At 37.7% G+C, this 23319-nt stretch overlaps 2 protein-coding genes and 1 long non-coding RNA gene across 5 annotated transcripts; all 3 read right to left on the reverse strand.

Annotated features, from left to right (window-relative positions):
• Positions 1–947: 947 nt before the first annotated feature.
• LOC136180531 (uncharacterized) lies at positions 948–2748 on the reverse strand. The gene is made up of 2 exons (XR_010667151.1): positions 2024–2748; positions 948–1432 (listed from the first exon to the last, which is right to left on the reverse strand). It is a non-coding gene; the product is annotated as an uncharacterized lncRNA (long non-coding RNA).
• A 1015-nt stretch (positions 2749–3763) lies between these two features.
• Positions 3764–8258, reverse strand: LOC109992103 (N-acetyllactosaminide beta-1,3-N-acetylglucosaminyltransferase 3-like). Its single transcript, XM_065960400.1, has 2 exons — positions 8166–8258; positions 3764–6389 (listed from the first exon to the last, which is right to left on the reverse strand). Exon 2 carries the CDS (start codon positions 6373–6375, stop codon positions 5434–5436), a length of 942 nt encoding a protein of 313 aa, XP_065816472.1. The 5' UTR covers positions 6376–6389; positions 8166–8258; the 3' UTR covers positions 3764–5433.
• Positions 8259–11811: 3553 nt separating this feature from the next.
• Positions 11812–23252, reverse strand: LOC109992102 (uncharacterized). Of its 3 annotated transcripts, XM_065960040.1 has the most exons (25): positions 23095–23252; positions 22457–22614; positions 22126–22242; positions 21181–21279; positions 20037–20124; positions 19812–19858; positions 19643–19723; positions 19386–19493; positions 19170–19298; positions 18600–18695; positions 18332–18380; positions 18194–18255; positions 17768–17810; positions 17562–17677; positions 17380–17427; positions 17200–17265; positions 16991–17098; positions 16034–16129; positions 15815–15910; positions 15618–15692; positions 15485–15544; positions 15184–15252; positions 14949–15053; positions 14764–14856; positions 11812–12473 (listed from the first exon to the last, which is right to left on the reverse strand). In XM_065960040.1, the coding sequence occupies exons 1-25, from the start codon at positions 23114–23116 to the stop codon at positions 12120–12122; spliced, it is 2385 nt and encodes a 794-aa protein (XP_065816112.1). In that variant the 5' UTR covers positions 23117–23252; the 3' UTR covers positions 11812–12119. The 3 variants fall into 3 exon arrangements, with proteins under 3 accessions (XP_065816112.1, XP_065816114.1, XP_065816113.1); XM_065960042.1 differs by lacking the exons at positions 22126–22242; positions 22457–22614; positions 23095–23252 and having other exon boundaries at positions 19643–19748; positions 19821–19858; positions 21181–21232; XM_065960041.1 differs by lacking the exons at positions 22126–22242; positions 22457–22614; positions 23095–23252 and having other exon boundaries at positions 19643–19751; positions 19821–19858; positions 21181–21232.
• Between the last annotated feature and the right edge of the window lie 67 nt (positions 23253–23319).

Here is a 23319-nt window from a genome sequence, read left to right on the forward strand (position 1 = left end):
TTTAAATAATTCAGATTATATTTGTTTCATGTTAAGATGAAGTACTATCCACAATAAACTGCTTAATTTTTCCTCACAAAATCTGAGACAATTTGATGTGGAATATCATTGTGCAAGTGAGTGAGAGAGCTGAAAACAGCATGATTACAATAATGTTTATCTTCTTAACTTTGAATAGATGTTGATTATCTGAATACTGTACCTTTGTTGTCTGGGTAGTACACTGTTGAATTTATAAATGTGCTCTTACACACAGATGAATACAGAAAAATAGATGAGAACAAAAAAAATGATTTAATGAATAACTGATATTTTCTCTCTTTCTTTGCCATCCTGAAGACCCCTCACTTAAAGTCCATGTTCTCCTGGATCCATGTCACATGCTCAAGCTTCTTCAGAATTACTTTTCAACAGTCAAAGTTCTGGTGAGAGAAGATGGCCAGCAGATAAGACAGCAGTACATGAAGGAGCTCCACAGGCTTCAGGAGGAGGAGGGTTTGCACTTTGGAAGACTGTATTCATGCTGTTCAAATAAAAATAGATCTCCTCCAAACAACTTGCAATCAAACCATTTTCTTCCCATTTTAAAACCCTTTGTCCAGTTTAGATGGGAGAAGTTGATATTATGTGATATAGATCAGGGAGGACTACATTTCTAAATCATTTTTAACTGTGTTTTTATTCACAAGTTATTGATCTTATTTACTCTCCATGTATCTTGATTTAAGAATGGGGCTGTGTTTAAGGGCAAATTTTTGCAATGACTCTGTTCCATCCCACTTTCAGAAATGAACTACATTAGTATTTGGTAAAAGAAAATGTCGAAAGAATAAGAAGTTGTGTAAAAGTAGACTTCCTTCCCTAAGCTATTGAGTTGAGCATTAATGCACATTTTAGTCTTGTCATTTCAAATCTGAAATGTATACTCATAAGTAGACATAAAGGAGTGCATTTATATAGAAATATTTATTTAATCTGAAAAACAACATTAAAAAAAATCTGTTTTTACAGCAGAGATGAACATGTTTACAGCTTGGTACAAAACAAACAAATAGGTGTGATTAGCTCATGTCTCGATGGACACACACTGTATGGGGGTGAATGTTTTGATGACTCATCAGTTTTGATTTGATGAAGGATAAGAGTTATTCACGATAAGGCGTGTAGCTGACCAGCTTGACAGGCGGGCGCGGTGTAATGGTTTGTCAAGAGGCTTAAAACCCGCCTCAGCTCCAGCTCTCAGTCTGTGGGTGTCATCACTCAGGCCATCCGGGGGAGACCTCCCTCACAGTGAGCTGTTGAAGAGAAGCAACCAAAGTCCACCCCAGAAGAACCAACAAATGCAGATGTTGTTGAGGCTCAGGTTTCTTCCTCTGTCTCTGCAGCTCTCTGGGCACCTCGACGGACCAGTCACCAATAATCCACACTGTGTCTATAGGAGAAATACAAAGGTGTTCAATTAATGCCTCAGACAAGACAAAATGTACAGTTAACTACATGTGACAGCTCAGGCTGTTTTTTTGTTATTAGCCACATCTGCAGGAATAATATTGAACAAGGTAGCTGCAACTCATAATAATAGATGCCAGTCTTAAACACTATTTTTTCTAATACTTAGTTTTTGGTGTGAAGCTGACACTGTCCACAGACTCCATGACTTCACGGGGTTCTATAGAAAACAAATGTCTCATAATAAATACAAAATAATTATTTTTCACCTCATCGCTGTTGACATCAGTAAATATAAGACACAGCCATTCCTCTTTTTGTCAGAACAGTAACATGAACTGTATGCTTTGTAATATTGATTTCTTCTGGATGTCTCATATTTATTTACAGTTTATGGATAAAACTTTGTTAATGTATTTCTCTGCTAACACTGACAAAGTCTAACTGCTCTGACAAATAACTAATAACCATGATTGTATATTTAAAAAAGTGTAGTTTTAAGACTTTAATTAAATATTTGAGTTGAATATAATTAGTTTTAACTGTGTTGTAGAAAAGTTAAATGTTAACTTACTGTTTGTAGAGTTTTCTCAGGACGAGCAGGAATAGAGGATGATAGCAGCCTAGCTGTTAGCTATGCTGTCAAGTGGACTGCTAACGTCGAGCTGAATGGGCGGAGTTAAGTCCCGCCGGTCCCGCCTTACTGCTGTCGTTAGGTTGATCCGAAGTTAGGTTGAATCTGCAAATCCAATATGGATGCGGCCGTCGATTGGACTCATTTTCTGCCTATGTAACAGACGGGTCAGGGTTCGTCCAGTAATATTTACAGTCTATGGTTAAAACCCTTAAAGGAGCACTCTTGGGCGGCAGTAGCTCAGTCTGTAGGGACTTGGTTTGGGAACCAGAGGGTCACCAGTTCAAGTCCTGGTATGGACCAAATATGGAAGTTGGTCTGGTAGTTGGAGAGGTGCCAGATCACTTCCTGAGCACTGCCAAGGTGCCCTTGAGCAAGGCACAAAACCCCCTACCACCAACTCTGGAGCACACGCTGTCAGCATCTCTGTCACTCTGACATCTCTCCATTAGTGCATGTCCATAGGATCCTGTTTGTGCATGTGTGTATATTTCAGCCTATGTGTGTGTTAACAGAGCATAAAAACAGAAATTTCACCTTGTGGGGATCAATAAAAGTAAACCTAATCCCTTATCAAACAACAGGGGAAATGATTTTGACAGTGGGTATTTAAATATGAAGTCATTCATCAACGATGTTTATCAGTCCTGTAATTAAAGGATCCTGTTGGCACTCTTGAACCTGTCAGAGAGCGTTGTTGGGATTTCATCAATCAGCAGAATCATTGTTGAAACAGAGTTGTCTTGTGAATTCAGTGTAACTGTGTGCTGCTAGAGTTTTTTAACCTAAAATGCTCTTCAGTGAGCAAAAATGAAAATCATACTTGATACTAGTACTTTTAGACCAACATACCTACTGTATTATTGTGCTTTTTTCACATCTACATGAAAAATTAACCACAGCTATAAAATAAATCAAATAGAAATAGATTTAAAAAATAAACTTCAGATTGAACTCCTCCAAATTAAAAGAATTCTGAAATAGTTTTTTTTTCTTTAGATTAATTTTATGGGATTTTCTGACTTGTGATAAGAGTGGAAAGAGTCGGGTATTGAGGAGAGACAGAGAGTGGGGAATGACATGCAGATAAGGAGGGACAGGTTGGATTCAAACTCAGGCCTGCATTGTGGACTCCAGCCTGTGTACATGGGGGGTGCAAACTAACCACTTGGCCACTTGTAACAGTTGAAATTATGGAATATACCTTTAAGACATACTGTGTTGCTAAATTAGGGTAGTGACATCACTAGAGGTGGCTTGATTTTATCCTCAAAGTTAGTTTGAGTGGTGCTTCTGCCATGGATGGATGCCTGTAAACAAGCTCATTCTTACCTCTACCTTGTGTTTTTAAGTATACCTGGCTATTAAAGCTGATTCTGATTCTGACACATACACATCGTTCTGCTCGCCCTGAAATCCTTGCTCCACTAGTTTCCTGTGTAACATGTCCTGGACATGCAAAAAGGGGTGAATAACTTTACTATAGCTAACGGAAGCTCACCACCCATTAGTTAACTAGACTACTCTTTCCTAGAACTAAGTGAGAGCTCACTCCCTACCAGCCGCTAGTCTAGTCTTTCCTAGTACCTGGAGCTATGTAAAATTACTCCGCTAACACCCTTTGGAGGACAGAGGACAAGTTATTTCTAGAATAATTAGATTCAAGAATAACCCCTGGTATACGACTCTAGATTACCCCCCGGAGAGGGAATAACTGTAATCTCTCCCCGCTAGGATGTTAGATGTGTATGAGGTGTGTAGTAAAAGTCAGTAGAAGTGTGCCGTGGTGTGACTGCTCAAGCTTACCTTCCGAGGTTCACGGGGTCCTTAAGGGAGACTCCGGTCTTTGTGGTGTGAATGATTTCAGTCAGAAAATGATTTCAAAAAGTTTCCAAAAATGTATTTAAAAAACTTCAAATGATATTCCAAATGCAAATACAAAACAATAAAAGTAAAAATGTAAAAAGTAAAAGTGAAGACCAAAGTCTAAACCCGAGAGTGTAGACACTTGAGGTTTTAAAAGATCTTGGTCTCAGAGACTAAGTCCCAAAACGGGAATTTAAAAGTCAGAGTGACGTGGAGTCCTTTAGAAAAGCCAAAAAAGAACCTCGATCAGCTTTTCGACAGCCTTTCTATAGCCAAACTGTCTCTTTTTTCCAAGATTCTGTAAAACCTCAACAATGCATATTAGCAGAAACCAGATACATCTACAGGTGATACCAAGTTCATATGTGGTTTTAGCTTGAAGACCGGGAACCGGGCAGATTCCCAGAAACGCTATACACCCACGAGTTTGTATGTGGTTTTGCTCAAAGTATGGCACACTTATCCTGACCTCACAGGTGCATAGGCACCACGGATTTGTGCATGATTGACAGGATATGTAAAAGCAATAAAAGGAGTTATGACTATATGACATATGAATTAAAGGATAAAATAATTAAATGATAATAAAAGAAAAAGAACATATATGGTAAAAACAAATTCAACAATTGCCTAACTCTTCCTGATCTTTCAACACCTGTTATGGGCTGGTGACAGCAGAGGGTCAAGTGAAAAGTCAAATAACTTACTTTTGAGTTAAGAACAAATCAGTTTAAATGTTTTTTGCGGTAAAATATTTTATACAGTCATCCTTTTTGTAAACTAGACATTTTAAAGTTGTAAAAGATGTGGCTGTGTTTTGTTCTACCTTGGGTAGGGGTATCTTGAAAACAAACACCTGTTTGGGGGGTCTACTATAGTTACTTATTGTGGAGGTCATGTCCATTACTGCAAGGAATTTTACATGAGTTTGTAGAAGAACCCCCCTCAGTGTGTATTTTAGTTGTGAGTGGTTAGCAATAACTTGCATTACAGTAAACTGAACTTAATATTCTAATTAACATTTTATTTACCCACCATTTTTCCCTACGTATGGCTCCCATTTGTGTGTTTTTGTCATTTTTACTCTGTGTTATGTTTTGAAGTTTTATTGTGTTTATATACAGTATATAGTCATGCTTGGTCAGAAAAAGGTGTGTTTTTAATTTGACTATGCACTTAAACTCAGAAATGAACCGCCATTTTATTAAACAATTAAAAATCACAATTTTACTGTGAATGGAACAACATACCATTACAGTTATATTCTGTAATTTAGTCAAATGTGTCAAATATGTTAAATAATTTGGCACCAGTGAGTACTTCATCGTATTAAATAACGACACAGCAATTTAACATGCTGCATCAATGTAGGTGGCAGAATTCTGCAAACACATTTCAACATAATGTAGTCTAGTGCAACAATACTCCAATCTAAGACCCAGTGATGAACTAAGCAGTGACACTCTGTCATAACTTGTTAGTCACTATTTAGCAAAGCCAAAGCATTTCAGTTTGGGGTCATTTATTCTGTGCCACATAAGAAACATTTCAGCTATACTGAACCTGTGAACCAGTAGAATTTCCCTAAAAAAGCAAGGGTCATACTTATCTATATTGTTGGAGGGTATATACAGTCCTGCAGTCTTTACACCGATATGTGAAACAGGACTTAGTCCTGCTTTGGCCAGGCACATTCCCATGTAAACATCATCAATGGGAAGTAGGGCAGTAGACTTGGACATGTTGTATATGACCAAAGCTGTGTAACCAGATAAAAAGAAGCCCCCACCACCACAGTATGGGGGATATGAGTCTGATTCCTGCACCTGAACTGGAATAAAATACTTGCTCCATGGTATTCTAATTGGCCCAACAGACTGGATCAAATGTCCAGTAAAGAGGTGCTTGCTTCCATCATTGTCCTCAAGGCCTTGGAGATACTTGACCACGTTGTTTGTGTTTACAAAGACGTCATCATCACCATTGAATAGGAAACGTACTTTTGGACAATTTCTTTCCATCCATTCCAGAAAGAGTATCTGCTTCAAGGTGAGGTTGTAAAATGTATCACAGAAGTCCCATTGAAGAATGTCATTGTGCTTACTTTGCTCCAACTTGAGAACTTTGTTCAGTCTTTTCTTCTCAAAACCAGAACCTGTTGTTCCTGAGATGAAGATACGTCTGGTCCATACACCGTTCTTTAACCTCTCATTTGCCCAGGTCTTGCGCAGTATCTCTCTGCGGTCGTGGTTATGTGGAGGGCTTTTGATGACCAGCAGAAGAAAGACTCCTGAGGATTGATCAGCTCCTCTACATTTGTCAGGAAGATCCAGTAGTATGGGAAAATGTCTACAATGTTTATAATATAGAAAGTCTTTTATATGATCAGGAAGTGAGCTGAAGCTTGGGATGTTGTTAGCAGTCATGTTTAGTTCACAACCTGGCAGAAATCATGTCAAGTGTTTAATGTGCAGTCATGACTTCAGAGATATATTATAATTTATAATTCTATAAAATTATTTCATGTATTAATTCTCTGTTTTTAATTTATTACAAATAATTGGAAAACAAATATAAATGAGTTTATTTACTGTGAATAATAAGAAAATGAGCAAGGATACTTGAACTATTTTGTTTCATTCCTGCCTTCAAGAACAACCCCATTTGGTCACCATAGGTAATTTCTCTTCCACTAATAACATCTGTGGTGTACAACAAGGTTCAGTTTTAGGTCCAATTTAATTCTATAACCACATGCTACCACTTGGTCATATTAATGAGTGCCCCAAAATATTGCTTTGCAAATATTACAGTAAACCATTCTTTGAGACCTGTTGACCCTTAGGCCTATAACGTATGTCAGTTGAATTTTACAAACATTTCTGCAACTCAATAAATCAAATTCAGTGTTTATATTGTTCAGTCCACATACGTTAATCAGTCTTAATGAGAGTTGCCTTGGTGCCCTAGCAGCAGCTAGGCTTCTTGTCTGGGTCTGGCTACAAGCTACATATCAACATTGTCATCATCATCTTCCAGCCGGGGTCCGGGAGGCAGACACAGTCTGTATTTTTAAGAATAAACTTAAAACTTTCCTTTTTGATAAATCGTATAGTTAGGGCTGCTGCTGGTGTAGACCAGCTCCTAGTTATGCTGCTATAGGCTTAGACTACCGTGGGAACTGGCACCTTGAGCTCCTCTCTCTCTCTCTCTCTCTCTCTCTCTCTCTCTCTGTGCATATACAGTACATCATATTACTGCATGTATCTATCTGTAAATCTCAGTCACTAACCAGCTACTTTCCTGGGAGCTCTTGAGCTCTCATAGGCTCCTCGAAATCATTGGTTGACGGCCTGCTTTTTGTAACATAACAATGAGTATGGTCTTTTACCTGCTTTTTGAAACATAACAATAAATAAGGTCTTTTACCTGCTTTTTGAAACATAACAATAAGTAAGGTCTTTTACCTGCTTTTTGTAAAGTGTCTCCAGATAGCACTTGGTATGAGTTGACGCTATACAAATAAAAATTGTTTGACTGATTGATTGTTGACTTAAGAGCCAGCTCACAAGCTAATATTATACATAGGTGGGGCCCTATGGCAAAGTACGACATTAACACTTACTCAGCCTGTTTGTTAGTGTTCTGTGGTATTCAGTGGAGTATTTATTTTGTTAGTGTGTGTCTCTGTGTGTTTTAAAGTGTTTTAATTAAGAACTGCCAATAAAGATTACTTGTTATCAGCACCTAAAAAAGCTGGTGATTAATCTGAATTCTACAATATTGCTATATTTTTCAGACAAAATGATGACTAATCACTCATGGCAGAGGTTCTGTGGTTGAACCTTGCAAAGCCTCTTCAGAAAATGTTGATGAATTTGAAAAACCTTTTTGTTTCATTATATCTCAAAAAAGATGTAAAGGCTTGGAAATTTTTTAATATATTGCCCTTGGCTAATGTTGTTTCCCTTTATCAATCACAAAATAAAAGATTTGCTTCTTAATTTAATTGTAATGTACCTATAGAAAATGTCAATAAGCTCAACCTCTTTGAAAGCACATTAAAACTGTGTAAAAGAGTAATCATTTGATCACAAGTAAAGCTATGATTAAAATAACTTTAAATGAACCTTCATTAAATCATGATATTTTTGTGTTTCTATAAATAGAAAAATGAAGCACAACAATAAGACAATCCTCATTCAATGATAATTACCTGAACATTTTGGACGATCAGTGCGGGCGTTTGATAGTCTCTCTCTGCGTCAACAGTCAGATGTCTGCAGGCTGCTACTTGTTTGAGTGTTTGTTAGGGTTTGACACGTTTCTCAGAGTCGTCTTTTGTCCTGCCCTTTCTACTGATAAAGACATAGCAGTCTACAACTATTCAGACTGGTGGCATGGGTAGCGCCCAACGGCTCCTTTTATTCAAACAGGCTGTGTGTCGGCTGTAGCAAGCGTCTTCTGTAATCCCTTTTTTCATGAGTTTTTCCCTAGAGGTATATTATGCAACATTTTAAACACTCATTTAGCAAAACTCAACTGTATCCTAACATAAATCATATTATTAGTTAGTTGACTTAAGTAAAAAAAAGATTCAAGAAAAAAGGTGTGTTGTTCTTCGCTCAGTGTTCCCACTGTTGGGATGGGGCTTCCCTCAACTTGTTTATGTTTCAAATATGTTTCATGAATGATTTTTAATTGAACTGCTCCCTGTCCACACGCTAACCCTACCTCAATGCGGGTACCTAGGAACACTGAGGCCAAGTTTATTATCTTTTGGCTGCAGACAAACATATTGGCAAATAGGATTACTTGGTTCTTACAGTTCTCGGTCTGCCCATGCAGGTTATAATAATAACAGGCAACATACAGGATACCTCTAGGTTATTTATTGCCCTGGGTACTTCCTCTCAGGGGGAACTTATGCATTGGTAGATTACCATTTCAAACAAGCTCTTTCTTATTCAAACAGTTTAATGTACAGGACAACATTTTGACCCCTTTTTTGGGGTAAACTAAATAATGGGTTATTCAGATTGTGGGAGATGAAACTGGTAATTCAAAACTGCCTGAGAAGACAGAGCAGGAATGCATGTAGACGTCGATAATGATAAGACCTTATTGCATTTATCTCTTCATTTGTTTTCCTCAAAGTTTGGAAAAAAAAAACATTCTTACTATTGTCATCAATTTTGTTATGCTCATATAAGCAGAGGCCAATCAGTTCAGTTGACATAGTCAGACAGTAACATGTAGCGTACAAAGAAATCAGCCTACTAAATTACAATTAAAAAAACACAAACAAGGAGCACTCTCGACAGTTAAACACAGTAAAAGGTGCACAACCGTAACAAGACTAGAAAGAGACAAAAAGTCAGCACACAAATGTCCTTCATTAGAGCTGGTGAAGGCCTAAGTGCCAAAATGCATCCGTTGCTGCTGCCGGATAAAAGAAAGCTAAAGGACATTTGTGTGCTAACTTTTTGTCTCTTTTCATTAAATGATAATTACCTGATCATATTGGCAGATCACTGGGAGAGCCCGATTTGTCTCTCTGATGGTAAGTAGTCAATCTGTGCATGCTTCAGTGGTGACATGTGACATCTATTGCCCAATCCAGAATGTTGAGTAGGCGATGGGAATGAAGGAGATAGAAGTTGCTGGCAGGTAAAGATGTCAGAGCTGACTGAGAAGACAGAGTAGAGACTAACAATCATGTGGAAATCATAATGACAGCCTTGGTATTTGAGTTGTAGGACTTAACCTTTACAAACTGTTCATATTTGATGCCTTTACACTATGGTCAGGGTCAAGTTTGACCTGTTCAGAAATTCCTTTATAGCAAAGTATCTTTAAACTGAATACTTTTTAATTACAGATCTTTATAAATGTATAAATAGTCTATTTTGCATTAATTCATGGATGATAAATCCTTATTTAATGTTTCAGAGAGCAGGAAGAGTGTTATTCTGTTTTTTTTTTTTTTAACAACACTTTTCACAAAATATTGTGTCCTATTATACCAAAGACATGAATGTATAACAGCCATAATGATTGAAAAATATTTCACTGTAAATGAAAATGGCAACAACATTCTGGAACTTTTGAGGATTATCATATAACCATGCATAACCTTTACAACTATTAAATGGGGTGGCAGTAGCTCACTTGGGTTGGGAACAGGAGGGTCGATGTAAATCAAGTCTAGAAATTGGTCTGGTATTTGGAGAGGCGCCAGTTCACTTCCTGGCACCTGAATTTTTTTGTTTTTTTTGCTTCGTTTCAAGGTGGGAAAGGGGCTTCAGTTGTTTAGGGAGATAATTCAAAACAGCATTGTAAGTTGGTGAAAGATGGTGTCACAGCCCACCACCTCGGTTAAGGGATGGTGATGTCTTCAAGATCTTCAACCAGTCCAGTTGCCTTTGGATCAAGCTTTGAATTGACCATGAACTGGATGACTGAGCTCCTCATGAATGTTTGGTCAGGCACCCTCTGACCACTGTGACTTCTGTTCTGTGCATCTCTTCCACAGTCAGTGTGTCATTTCAGTGCAATCGCTGCGACCCTTCTCCGCCCCAGTCACCTCCATTACAGCTAGGAGGGGTCCGGATACAGCCTCAGAAACCCACTCCTTATCTCATCCTGCATTCCTTAATCACCACCATCACCAGTGTCTAGACTCTATCCTATCCTGCTGTCGGCCTTATTACCCCGTCGTCATGATGGAGTCCAATTAATACATTTTTATCTTATAATACTCCTGATTATTATAATTACAAGAATTATATGGTAGATTAATTAAACTCTTGTTTTGTAAATGTTGGCACAAATATACCATAATACAATATAATATATATCTTACTTAGGTAGTAAAGTCTCAAATTCAATCTTTGTGGAAAGACTGAACTTGAGCTCCTTAATATTGTAAATAAGTGTATTGTGATAAAATCTCCACGGATAGTGATGACATAGATCTGTTTATAATAAAGAAAACAATTCACTGCATTTGCAAACATTTAACTGATAATACATCCCTTCAGACTGGCATATTCCCAGACAGGATGAACATTTTAAAAGTTATTTCCTTGAATAAAACAGGTGATGTCCACAATGTTATCACTGAATGTTCTTTGTCCCCAGGAGCAGCTCTCTGTATTTAGGAGGCTTTGTGAATACGGCCCCAGCTTCTTTGTTGAAATAATGTTAAATTATTCTTGCTTAACTGGCAGATTTTTAAATTATATCCTGAAATGCAAAATAGTTTTCTTCAATGATATAAATAGAGTAGAGTAAAAAGTAGGCTAATAAGAGTGGAGTAGAAGGCTGCATACAAGTTCTTTCTAAATACCTCAACATTTGACTGAAGTGCATCACTTCTTGAACTGGTTATATTCAACCACTAGTTGTCAAATAAACAATAGCGTTGTGTGTATTATTTTAGTTTTCTCTCTCTCTTGTGCTGCTTCTTGTCTATCACAATAAAAACAGATAAAATGGAAACCTGGAACAGCTTGTCTATCATGTCATATCATAAGTAGCTTATTTAGTTAAAGAATGTTATAATGCTACAAAGATTATTGTAATAATAACATGGAAGAAAACTCAGAGTGACAGACTACAATATGAAGTATACTATTGTTCATGAATTTAAAAAACACTTGTATGCTTGTGCTAACAGTAACCTTTCCATCTAAATGAATCTGTCCGGGGAGAAACACAATCTTTAATCATCTGCTTCGAAGATACATTCTTTACAAGGATCAGACTCTTCTTACTTTTAAGAAATGGAAAGGTAAACCAGTCTATTATAAATTAAATATAGACACACATACCACAATATGAGCTCTTCTTCAAACAAATATATCATAACTGTTTTATTCCACAAAGAAAGCATTGTGAGCTAATGCATTTGATCATAAATTTACATTTCAACCCAAAATATAATTTTCTTAATTTTGTATTTCTTCAACATCTTCTCATGTCACAATGCATCTTTACCCAGTAACCTGAATCCCACCACAAACCACACAATAACCTTTTCCTTTTATTTTGTAAGTTGAGCCATAATATTTGTTGTTGTTTTACACTCAACATCCACTAATGTTATGTGAGCAATTCTTTTTTTTTTTGTAATTAGGTAACATTTCTTTTGATCTATGATATGGTATTATTGGTAAGGCCTGGGGCCTCTCAGTAGATCATAAGAGGTGAGGTGAGGGGTGGAACGGGTGCCTCCATCTCCTAACCTTCTTGGACTCCCCATCAGCGACTCCATGGGGCTGGGAGGTCTGCGGATGGAGCCCCGATCTCCAATACTCAGTAAGGAACTAGGGACAGAGGTTTTAGAGACTGCTGAAGGGCTCAAAGGATCCAGCTTCACCATGGGTTTGGAGGGGAGGGACACATAGGAGACAACTGAAGCACTACCAGGCTTAGAGCTGCTGCCACTGTCAGCTGAAAGTCTCCCAGCATCTGAACCTGGAGTTTCCATTTTTGGCTCACAACTTTGATCACCATCATCCTGGAATGAAACCAAAATGAACATCAAACATGAAGGATACATGAAAGCAGAGTCAGAAAGATGTTCACACAACATTCAAACTGGGCCCCAGCTCCTGGGCTCACCGTCCCAGAAGCACACATTCACTGCTGGTGTGTACATTTACCGCACGTCATAGATGTATCATAGAATGGAAACAGCACTGGAGGCATGTAGCAAAACAAATTTGACTTCCATTATGTCTACAAACATATCTCTATATCTGCATTGTACAATTATTCAAGGACTTGTATTTGGAAGTTGATGTACTGAAGAAATAATAATAACACACTAATTTATAGAAGTCTCTTTCCCAATGGAAGCTTATGGGATTAAGTCTTTTTGGGCCTAAGGGCATCATGTGACGCTCCAACACCAGGTTGGGCTCACTTCCTTGGTGCTTGATGTACAGTTGCAATCAAAATTATTCAACCCCCATTGCAAATTAGGTTTATTGGCAAAATTTACAAACTTTCGGCTCTTTGCAATGAACAAACCAAACAACAACAATTTTAAGAGCTTTAGACAATTGTTATTATTATTGGTTTCAATTAGTTCCATCAGGTGTGCCTGAAACACATCAAATACCTGGTCTGACAAGGAGTTTGTTGACAGTGACAATTGGTTGCATGTGAGAAACATGGCTAAATCAAGAGAATTGTCCAAAAAGGTAAGAGAAGAAATCATTGTCTGGCACAAACAAGGAAAAGGATACAAAAAGATAGCAAAGGCACTGAATGTTCCTAGAGATACTAGAGTTGGAAGCATAGTTCACAAGTTTAAAGCTAAAGGAACTGTGGCTACACTACCTGGACGTGGCAGAAAGAGGAAGCTATCAATGGCTGCCGTCAGATTCCTGAGAAGGCAAGTGATCAAAAACCCTCGAGTGACTGCAAAAGACCTGCAGCAAGACATGGTGGCAGCAGGCACTGAGGTTTCTGTTTCCACAGTTAGGCGCATACTAAACGCTGAAGGTCTCCATGCCCGAACTCCAAGACGTACACCACTACTGACCCAAAAGCACAAAAAAAGCCGGCTCCGATATGCTAAAAACCATATAAATAAGCCACAGAAGTTTTGGGATTCTATTCTGTGGAGCGATGAAACCAAAGTGGAACTTTTTGGGCCTATGGATCAGCGGTCTGTCTGGAGAAGGAAGAATGAAGCATACACTGAGAAGAACACCCTGCCTACAGTGAAGCATGGCGGGGGCTCTATGATGCTCTGGGGCTGCTTTGCTTCCTCTGGCACTGGCAACCTTCAGCGTGTAGAGGGAAAGATGGATTCAATAAAATATCAGGAAATTCTAGGAGAAAACGTCATGCCATCAGTGAGGAAGTTGAAACTTGGTCGTCGTTGGACCTTCCTACAGGACAATGATCCCAAGCATACCTCAAAGTCCACCAAGGCTTGGTTTCAGAAGAAGTCCTGGAAGATTCTGGAGTGGCCATCACAGTCGCCTGATTTGAACCCCATTGAAAATCTCTGGTGGGACTTGAAGAAGGCAGTTGCAGCACGCAGACCCAAGAATATTAGAGAACTGGAGCAAATCGCCCATGAGGAATGGGCTATGATTCCTCAGGAACGCTGCCAAAGGCTGGTGTCTGGCTACGCATCACGTTTGCAGCAGGGCATAACAGCAAAAGGGTGCCCTACGTAGTACTAAAGATGCTTGTCATAAAGGGGTTGAATAATTTTGAGACTGCAGCAGGCATTAAAAGTGGCATTTTGTGTTGAACTTAGAGAAACCACTGATATTATTAGTTGTGTTGAGCTATGTAAATTGTGCTTTTTTGATTTGTTCATTGCAAGCAGCTGAAAGTTTGTAAATTTAGCCAATAAACCTAATTTGCAATGGGGTTGAATAATTTTGATTGCAACTGTATGTACTTAAACTTCAAACTACCGTGCACTAACACAAGCTAACCACTGGTGTTTTGTTGTGTTTTGTGGTGTTCAACAGAAAGCAGGCTAACTCCATGCAGTGCCTGAACGCTAACTCAAGGTTCCCCCTCACTTTAGAACAAGCTTTATTTGCTCGCTTGCTTAAATATTCTCTGCAGCTATGTCCATGTCAGTCAGTTGGAATCGCCTCCAATTGCTGAGTTAACACCATAATATCAAGAAAAAAACATATTATCTTTTTATTACAGTCAGTTTCACTTTCTGATCCTCCTGAACTCTGAAGGCCACACACAGAAGCAAAAAAATAATAATTTACACCTCAAATGGCTCATAGTCTGCTGATTTTAACATGTTATAAGAAATGTACCTTTTTATTTTTCTTCTTGTCCTTCTCTTTTTCATTTTCCTTGTTGCTGTCACTGGAACTATCAGATGAACTTGATGACTTAGAGCTTGAGTCCTGCAGAAAGATAATACAACCCTCTATCATCTATAATAATAAATAAAATATAGAAGCATTCATTTGTTCTTCTTGAGCACAATTTAACTTACCTTCTTCTTGTCCTTCTTCTTCTTGTCCTTCTTCTTGTCCTTCTTCTTCTTGTCTTTCTTGTTTTTCTTCTTCTTATCATCATCACTACTAGAAGAATCCGAGTCCTTGATAAAGTAAATGTATTTCTTGAGTAAATTAATTACTGCATTGCTGTTTTACCCCCAGAGATACCCCATTCAAAACACTTAAATATAGTACTATGAAGTACTGTATAGTAAAAACATGTTCATTAACCTTCTTCTTCTTCTTTTTTTTCTTCTTTTTCTTATCATCATCACTGGAGGAATCTGAACTAGAAGAATCCTAAACAGACAAAAAGATCATTATTTGCTTTTGTTTTAAACATCTGGAAATGTAGAGAACATCGTCTTCTTAAGTGAATCCACATTTTGACATTTTGCCACTTTCACTGTGTTTGATATGTTTTGGACATTTTTGTTAAATTTGAAGAGTTTACATTGTAAACAAACATTTTCTTTGTTACTCAAATGATCAACTAGATTCTTGGAATGGAAGTTGATTGATTTGTTCTTACCTTCTTTTTCTTCTTCTTATCCTTCTTTTTCTTCTTCTTCTTATCTTTCTTCTTCTTTTTCTAAAGAATGTAGACGATTAAGTGTTGAGGAACAACCTCGTTAAACTGAGTTGATGTGGTTGACAGATCTCACCTTGTCATCATCACTATCAGAAGAAGAGGAAGATGAACTTGAACCAGAAGAGGTGCTATCATCAGATGAGCTGGTCTTTAAAAAGGAGTTTGTTTTTAGTTAACTTTAATGAACTACAACATAGACAACTGAGCTGTCTTTGAAACAACACCTTTACAGCTTTTCAATATTAAAACGACTTCTCAAATGTGCTTTACCTTCTTCTTCTTCTTCTTCTTCTTCTTTGACTTCTTTTTCTTCTTCATCTTTTCATCATCAGAGGATGAGGAATCAGAGGAGGAAGAGCTGGAATCCTGTATAGTTGTAGAGAGAGAGAAAACAAAAAGAATGATACCATAAAGCTGCAAAACTACAGTCAATGCAGGACCCTAACCCTAATGTAATATTAATGTCAATCATTTGCAGATTTATTGAACCTTCTTCTTCTTCTTAGTCTTTTTCTTCTTCTTTTTCTTCTTTTTCTTGTCCTCTTCACTTTCAGAAGATGAAGAAGAGGAGGAAGAGCTGGAATCCTGTAGAGAGAGAGAGAGGGAGAGAGAGATACAGAGGAAGAGAGAGGGAGACAGAGAGAGCGAGAGAGAGAGAGGGAGAGATAGAGAGGGAGAGAGAGAGAGATAAAGAGAGAGAGAGACAGAGAGAGGGGTGAGAATGACATAACACCACACAGCATACACCTACAAACAATGCTAAACTATACCTTACAAAATTCCCAAACAGAAAAAAATGATTGTAGGAGCCAAAATGCTTGTTTTATTTGATCCTTGCAAGAAACCTAACAGAACACTATGAATTTGTATGAGTGTAATTCTGACACTGAACACTAGGTGGAGTCTTGACTTATGCTGTGCATAAAGCCGAGGCTCCAGGTAGTTGGATTCAGGTGTGTTTGGAGGCATATAGTTTTTTGACCGTGTCGGGTTGACTTGGATGTAACAGTTTATGCTTTATGATGTATTGGACAGAATGGGACATTTATTTGCATTAGTGAACCCCGATAAACAGATTGAAGACTCTATTGGAAAAGAGTATCAGACATTTGTTTGTTGCAACGCCAGGTGCACGTGTCCGGAAATAGTTCCACAGCTCACATCTCAGTGGTGACTGCTTTGGACATTATAGGGTTTGTTTTAAAATGGTTACCACATTAAGTCAAAAAACTATATGCCTCCAAACACACCTGAATCCAATTACCTGGAACCTTGGCTTTATGCACAGTATAAGTCAAGACTCTTCCTAGTGTTCAGTGTCAGAATTACACTCAAATACAAATTTGCAGTGTTGTGTTGGGGTTTCTTGCAAGGATCAAATAAAACAAGCATTTTGGCTCCTACAATGATCATCAATAAATGAAGTGTCTAAATGAAATGACAGACATTATGAACCTTCTTCTTCTTCTTCTTCTTTGTCTTCCCTTTCTTCTTTTTCTTGTCATCTTCACTATTAGAGGAGGAAGAAGAAGAGGAGGAGGAGGTACTGGAATCCTTCAGAGAAAGAAAGATAAATAGAGAGAAAGATAGAGAGAGAGGTGAGAAGGACATAATACAAACTAAAAGAAAAACATAAGTAATGCAGAGAGCCAAACCTTTTTCTTCTTTTTCTTCTTGTCATCTTCGCTGTCTGATGAGGAGCTATCAGAGCTGGAGCAGTCCTATATATCAAATGAAACATCCACAAACATTATTATCTCTAAATAAATGTATAGAAAATATGTTTTTATTGTGATGCCAGGTTAAACAATCTAAGCACTGTGACTTTTGTAAACCTTTTTCTTCTTGTCTTTTTTCTCATCTTTGCTGTGTGAACTAGAATCCTGTTAAAACACATTAAGTGTTTTTTAAACAGAATTAATTTTGATCCTAATTGTTATGTAACATAAATCCACCATTCAGGAAATGTTGTGATATTACACAGGTGTGATAATTGAATGATACATTTTCTGAATACCCTTTTCTTCTTTTTCAACTTCTGCTTCTTTTTATCCATCTCCTCTCCTCCTTCTCCCTCGTCATCGCTGAGGTGGCCGTCCTCAGCAGTACCAGGCAATACCTGCAATCCTTCCCCTGGACAAGAAAAATGATCCCAACAACAAATCAAAATACATTTTCAAGCCTCCGTCAGATGCTTGATTTGTGTAAGAGTAAAACACTTACCAGCCAATGTAGAGGAGAGTTTGTCTTTGAGCTCCTTCTTGGCCTGTCATTACAAAGAGAAACATCAATTTCTTTGAGTGTTCTTTATGTCTTTATATACTGTATCTGTTGCAGAATGACTTAAACCTCAAGGAGCTGCTGTCCTTAAAAGTTTTTAAATCTAAAATGAAAGTCATGGAAGCAGATTCTACAGGATGTCGATGTTTTAGCTCGGATGTTTGAACAACTGATTCCCAGATATGAATTTAATCCAAAATGTTGTGCTTTTTAAATTGTACTTTGTCTCTCTTTGTATTTCCGTCTGTAACTTTGTGTTTTTGCTGCTACCTGTCTTGGCCAGGTCTCCCTTGAAAAATATGTTTTTAATCTCAATGGGACCAACCTGGTTAAATAAAAATAATAAAATATACAGTAAGAGTATTTCACCTTATCTGTGTCCTCATCTTCCTTTTTATCTCCTTCAGTACTTGGTCCTGCAATCTCACCACCTGTAAAATGGACCAACAACACCACATTAGTCTCATGGAGTGTGATTGTTTTTCACATTAAAGTGGAAACACTCACCAGCTGTTGACAAGGCACTAACACTTTTGGGTTTCTTCTTTCCTTCATCCTGTGAAAAGCAGAAAAAACATCAAGCAATAATCAATACAATGCTGTGCATACTGTAATTACAAAGACAGATCTGAGTCTACAGAGCAGGTCTTGACAGGGGAACACATGTTCAGTGTGTTTAAATGTTAGGTAGGTTGTCTACCGTTACCCCCCCCCCCCCCCCTTCCAAATACATTTGAGGATTATACTTCATAAACAAAACAAGAAAGGGAATTACCTTATCCTTCTTTTTCTTCTTCTTCTTGTCCCTTTTCTTCTTCTTTTTCTTCTTATCATCATCACTTTCAGATGATGAGGATGAAGTGCTAGAATCCTACGTCAACAGAAAGCGTTTTTTAATCTCAAATCAAAGAGAAAGAATCAATTTCACATTCATGCATAAATATGTGCAACATTACTATTTAATCCAACAATGTGAATTGATCAGAACATACATCACAAATAGATATTAAATTAAATATATGTTAGTGGGGCCCTGGTGGTTCAGAGGTTAGTGTGTGCGCCCCGTGTATGGAGGTTGTGGTCCTCCAAGTGGGTGGGTTCAAATCCGGCCTGTGGCTCGTTTCCTGCATGTCATTCCCCACTCTCTCTCTCCCTGATTTCTAATTCTATCCACTGACCTATCTCTACATTAAAGTCACAAAAATAAAAATAATATCTTTAAAAAAAATAAAACATATGTTAACATATGTTAGTATGTACACACTTCTTACTCATCCCAGTTTCTTTACACTTTTCTTTTCTGGCCTCATTGGATATAAGACAAAAACCATCCACATTTATTTACCTTCTTTTTATCTTTCTTTTTTTTCTTTTTCTTGTCTTTTTTCTTCTTCTTTTTGTTATCCTCACTGTCGGAAGAGGAGGAGCTATCAGAAGAGGAGGAGCTATCTGAAGAGGAGGAGGAGCTGGAGTCCTGTGGAAGAGTGACAATTACATTTACACAGAGGTAGAACTAACAGATCAGACAATTAACACCGGAGACATGTCAAAAGAAATGAACCTTATTTTTCTTGCTCTTCTTTTTCTTGCTCTTCTTCTTCTTCTTCTTCTTCTTTTTCTTCTTCTCACTCTCACTGTCAGAGTTTGAACTGTCAGATGATGAAGAATCCTAGGACAAGGGAACACAGTAGATCATCAGTAACAAAAGTTTTAAAAAAGCAGTTTTTTGGTTCTATGAATAATTAAGTGAATTTTCTAATACAGGTTTAAGTCCAAATTCTTAAAAAGGTTTTTGACTTTATTATAAGAAAATATTACCTTTTTCTTCTTTTTGTCCTTCTTCGTCTTCTTCTTTTTCTCCTTTCTCTTGTCATCATCATCATCTGCAGAGCCACAATCCTTCAGAAAGAAACAGAGAAATGCTCTACTGAGGAGTTGAAGGCTAAAAAAGAGTTTACAAGAGGACTCTGATAGATTCCTCTCTTACCTGGCTCACCTTCTCTCTAGACTGCTGATCCATTTGGCCATCGGGACCTAATAGACAATTTAAATATAAAACATGTGTTTGATCGATCAATAATAATTCTGTTTTAAAACATTACTTTGTAAAAATATGACATTAACTTTCATTTTTGACCTTTTTTCAATTTTTTGGACTAGAAAACCATAAAGCTGATATTTATTGTAAATGCTAAAGCTGTGTTTCACATACCAGCCTGGGATATGACCACACTGTCCCAGATATACTCTTTCTTCTTCTCCTTTTTTATCTTCTTGTCTCTTTTTTTCTTCTTGTCATCCTGCAAGAGAATGTGATTTTTTAAATAACTATATGCTGTGTTTTATAGGTTTTTATACCATGTCCATGTGTTACATTTAGACCATGAATAAAGTTGAATCATCAGGGTTGGCTGTCAACTATAAGGTTAATACTCAAGAATGTCTCTGATTGTCTCTGGGCCCTCCAGGAAGCTCATAAAGTTGAGCTCCTTTCATGTATCTGGATCCTAACAGATGATATGTACAGCATGAAGAATGGCAAACAAATCTACACACATAAAGATTACATACAGTCATATTACTAGTAAGAAAGCATTTAAGCAGGCTAACACATCTGAGGTTTCCCAGCATTTCAGATAAAGTGTCTTAAACCACACACCTATATTGTCACGGCTGTGGTTATAGGCTTTTCACACATTGTCATTGGGTGTTAACCTCACATGTCAGTTACAGCCAGCTATTAAGATTCAGGATAAAGGTGCCTCCACCCAGAGCTCAGGGCCAAAGGAATTCCAGGGTTATTAACATGTACTCTCTGTTGTTTTGCTCAAGGGATTTTTTTTTTGGTCATTCTTGATTCTCCAGATTTTCTGATAATGCCTTTAGAAATGTAGACATCACACAATGACCTGAGCCACTTCAACCTTAACAAAAGTAAGGTACTTGTCCTTCGATGATTCTATATTCATGGATGACTCAAAAAAAGGGGTGATAAGATTTTCCCCCAACTTGCTCAAAATGTTATATTCCATTTTAGCCTTTCTGATTTTTTTATATCTGATTTTCTAAAAGTCCAAGGAGATATATCAGCTGCTTGTTTTAAAGAACTTAACTTAGTCCATGCCTGAGAAGAGATTTCTGTAGTATGTACTATAAAACCATCATGCCTACACCCTTATTAACATGTCTTAACAAGCATTAGTTTTACTTCAGTTGAAATCATTTTGTGGTAGTGGTTGTGTTATCAAGGTTTAAGTCCCTGCACAGTTTCCTTGTCAGGACATCTCAGTGTGTTCAATACAACTATACAGACATATACTTCTATACAACTACAGATGCCAAAACCCACAACTTACTTCACTGTCACTATCTGAAGAGCTACTAGAGGAAGAGGAAGAAGAGGAGGAGGAGGAGGAGGAGGAAGAAGATGAAGATGACGAGGATGAGCTTGAGTCCTGTTGAGAAAAAAAGGAGAAGTTATTGTTTAGTTCCGTGCACACATTGAATATATTTTCTCATAGTCCACTGAACAGCTACTACATTACACCTTTTGTACATTTTGTGTTTTTTATTTTTATATTTTACATTTTTAAATGCTATTTTATATATTGTAGTATCTTCTTATTCTGTATTATTTAAGTTGTTGCTAGTTCTGCTTTATTTCCTTGTTAATTGTTTAGCACCAATACACCAAGTCAAATTCCTTGTATGTGTAAATGTACTTGGCAATAAACCCTGATTCTGATTCTGATTCTGATGCTAACTGCCCTTGGTGAGGAAAGTGTTTGAGAAATCAAACAGAATGAGGCATTCTACAAACACAGTGGAGAGAGGCTTTGTTATTGGTGCTTAGAGAATGCGGTGTACATGGCAAAAGGAGGGTTGCAGCCTCAAGCACCCAGCGACTATACAAGAACTAAAGCAACACACAGAATCACACAGACACACCCACTTCAGCTATGAGGAGAGGCACTCACTGCAAAAGGAACAGTTGATCTGCAGATATGTAATCAATCACTCAATATAATCACATCAATGTCATTAGTTTTGAGTTCAGCCCTCTTTGCACTTCTATACTTTTTCAGAATCACAAACAAAGCAACTTTACATATGCTCCCTATAAGAGCCAGAGGATCAAGTGACTCTGTGTAGTGATTTCATCTCACTCGGGTTAGGTAACTGCCATACCCTGTCCAAATGTAATCTATTCAGTTTTCATCAGTGGTACTTCCCAAATAATTTAAGAGCTTCTCAATAGTGGCAAAAAACAACAACAGTGTATAGCTTTAAAAGACACATACCTTCTTCTTCTTCTTCTTCTTCTTCTTCTTGAGCTTCTTCTTCTTTTTAGCTTTCTTGCTGTAACCCTCGTCCTCACTGTCCGAGGAGGACAGAGAGCTGTCAAATGAGTACAACTGCTGGACAAAGACAGACAAAAGGCTGAGCAACTGAGTGAGTAACTTTAGAATCCAATAAAGTGAAAATAATATTAAACAGAACAGATTAGCATAGAAGACACACTTAGGTCTTTAATCCAAAACATAGAAAACTGTTGAAAGGAAGCAGGGCCTACATTTAATGGTGATAAGGTAAAATAGGTCTTATCAGTTTATAAATGTCTCTATTGCTCACCTGTCCATCTCCTGTTACTGTCGGATGTCCGGGTTTCATCTGGTCTCCTTCCACAATGCCGATGTCTACAGGCTCTGTGACCTCAGCAGGGGGCTGCAGACCACCAGTCCGCAACGCTGCTGGTTCTTGGTTACCTGCAGCGCCTGCAACACCTGGGGCTTTCCATTGAAGGATGACAGGGTTAGTTGTGTTGGTCATCTGGACAGCAGTTAATCTGATCTATTATAGGAGTCCCGAAATCCAACAGATGAGTTGCAAGGCTTTATGCAAACTATCAATATTTCTAGTCCGTTCATGTTGCAACCATTTTACCTAAAGGCAAATGGATAAGGCTGCACTTCCTCAATTTCCCACTTCCTTAACTTGACAGCGAACTTTAACCGGGAGAAAATTATATAAACTTGCAAAAAGATGCATGCTGAATGATGAATCTTTACTGCGCTTTGCAACCAGAACCAATTTGACAAAATCATTGCAAAGTGCCACACCTTAAACAGAATGTGACTTTAGAGAAAGTTTATTTATTTATGTTTTTAGTAATAATGGTAATTCGTTAATGGAAAACATCTTTAACAAAGCTATTACGAGACTTCCATAAGCCCATGTTCTCCAAATAAAAGAAAAACAAGACAACAAACCTTGAGGGAGGGGGGGGTCCATATCTCTCCGGAGAACAGCGTCTTCTCTGACAGACCTACCGATGCATAAAGGTGTGTGTGGAGGTAGATAGTTGTAGGGTGTGGAGCAGGGAAAGTGTGAACATAGCCACAATGATAGACATTTCCTTTTAAACCTTTCAAAATCAAACCCACTTTGAAAGAATACGTATCGGTACTAACAATAACTAACCTAATAGACTGATC

This window comes from Labrus bergylta, chromosome 11 (genome assembly GCF_963930695.1).
Source record: "Labrus bergylta chromosome 11, fLabBer1.1, whole genome shotgun sequence".
NCBI classification, from domain to species: Eukaryota; Metazoa; Chordata; class Actinopteri; order Labriformes; family Labridae; genus Labrus; species Labrus bergylta.

What these genes read in the sequence shown, in the direction of transcription:
- LOC109992103 (XM_065960400.1), bottom strand. Translation starts at nt 6,375, where the DNA reads ATGACTGCTAACAACATCCCAAGCTTCAGCTCACTTCCTGATCATATA.
- LOC109992102 (XM_065960040.1), bottom strand. Translation starts at nt 23,116, where the DNA reads ATGGACCCCCCCCTCCCTCAAG. An exon ending in CTTCAGATAGTGACAGTGAA is followed by an intron (nt 20,125 to 21,180) that starts GTAAGTTGTGGG and finishes ATTCTCTTGCAG; the next exon opens with GATGACAAGAAGAAAAAAAG. An exon ending in AAGATGAGGACACAGATAAG is followed by an intron (nt 17,811 to 18,193) that starts GTGAAATACTCT and finishes TTGTAATGACAG; the next exon opens with GCCAAGAAGGAGCTCAAAGA.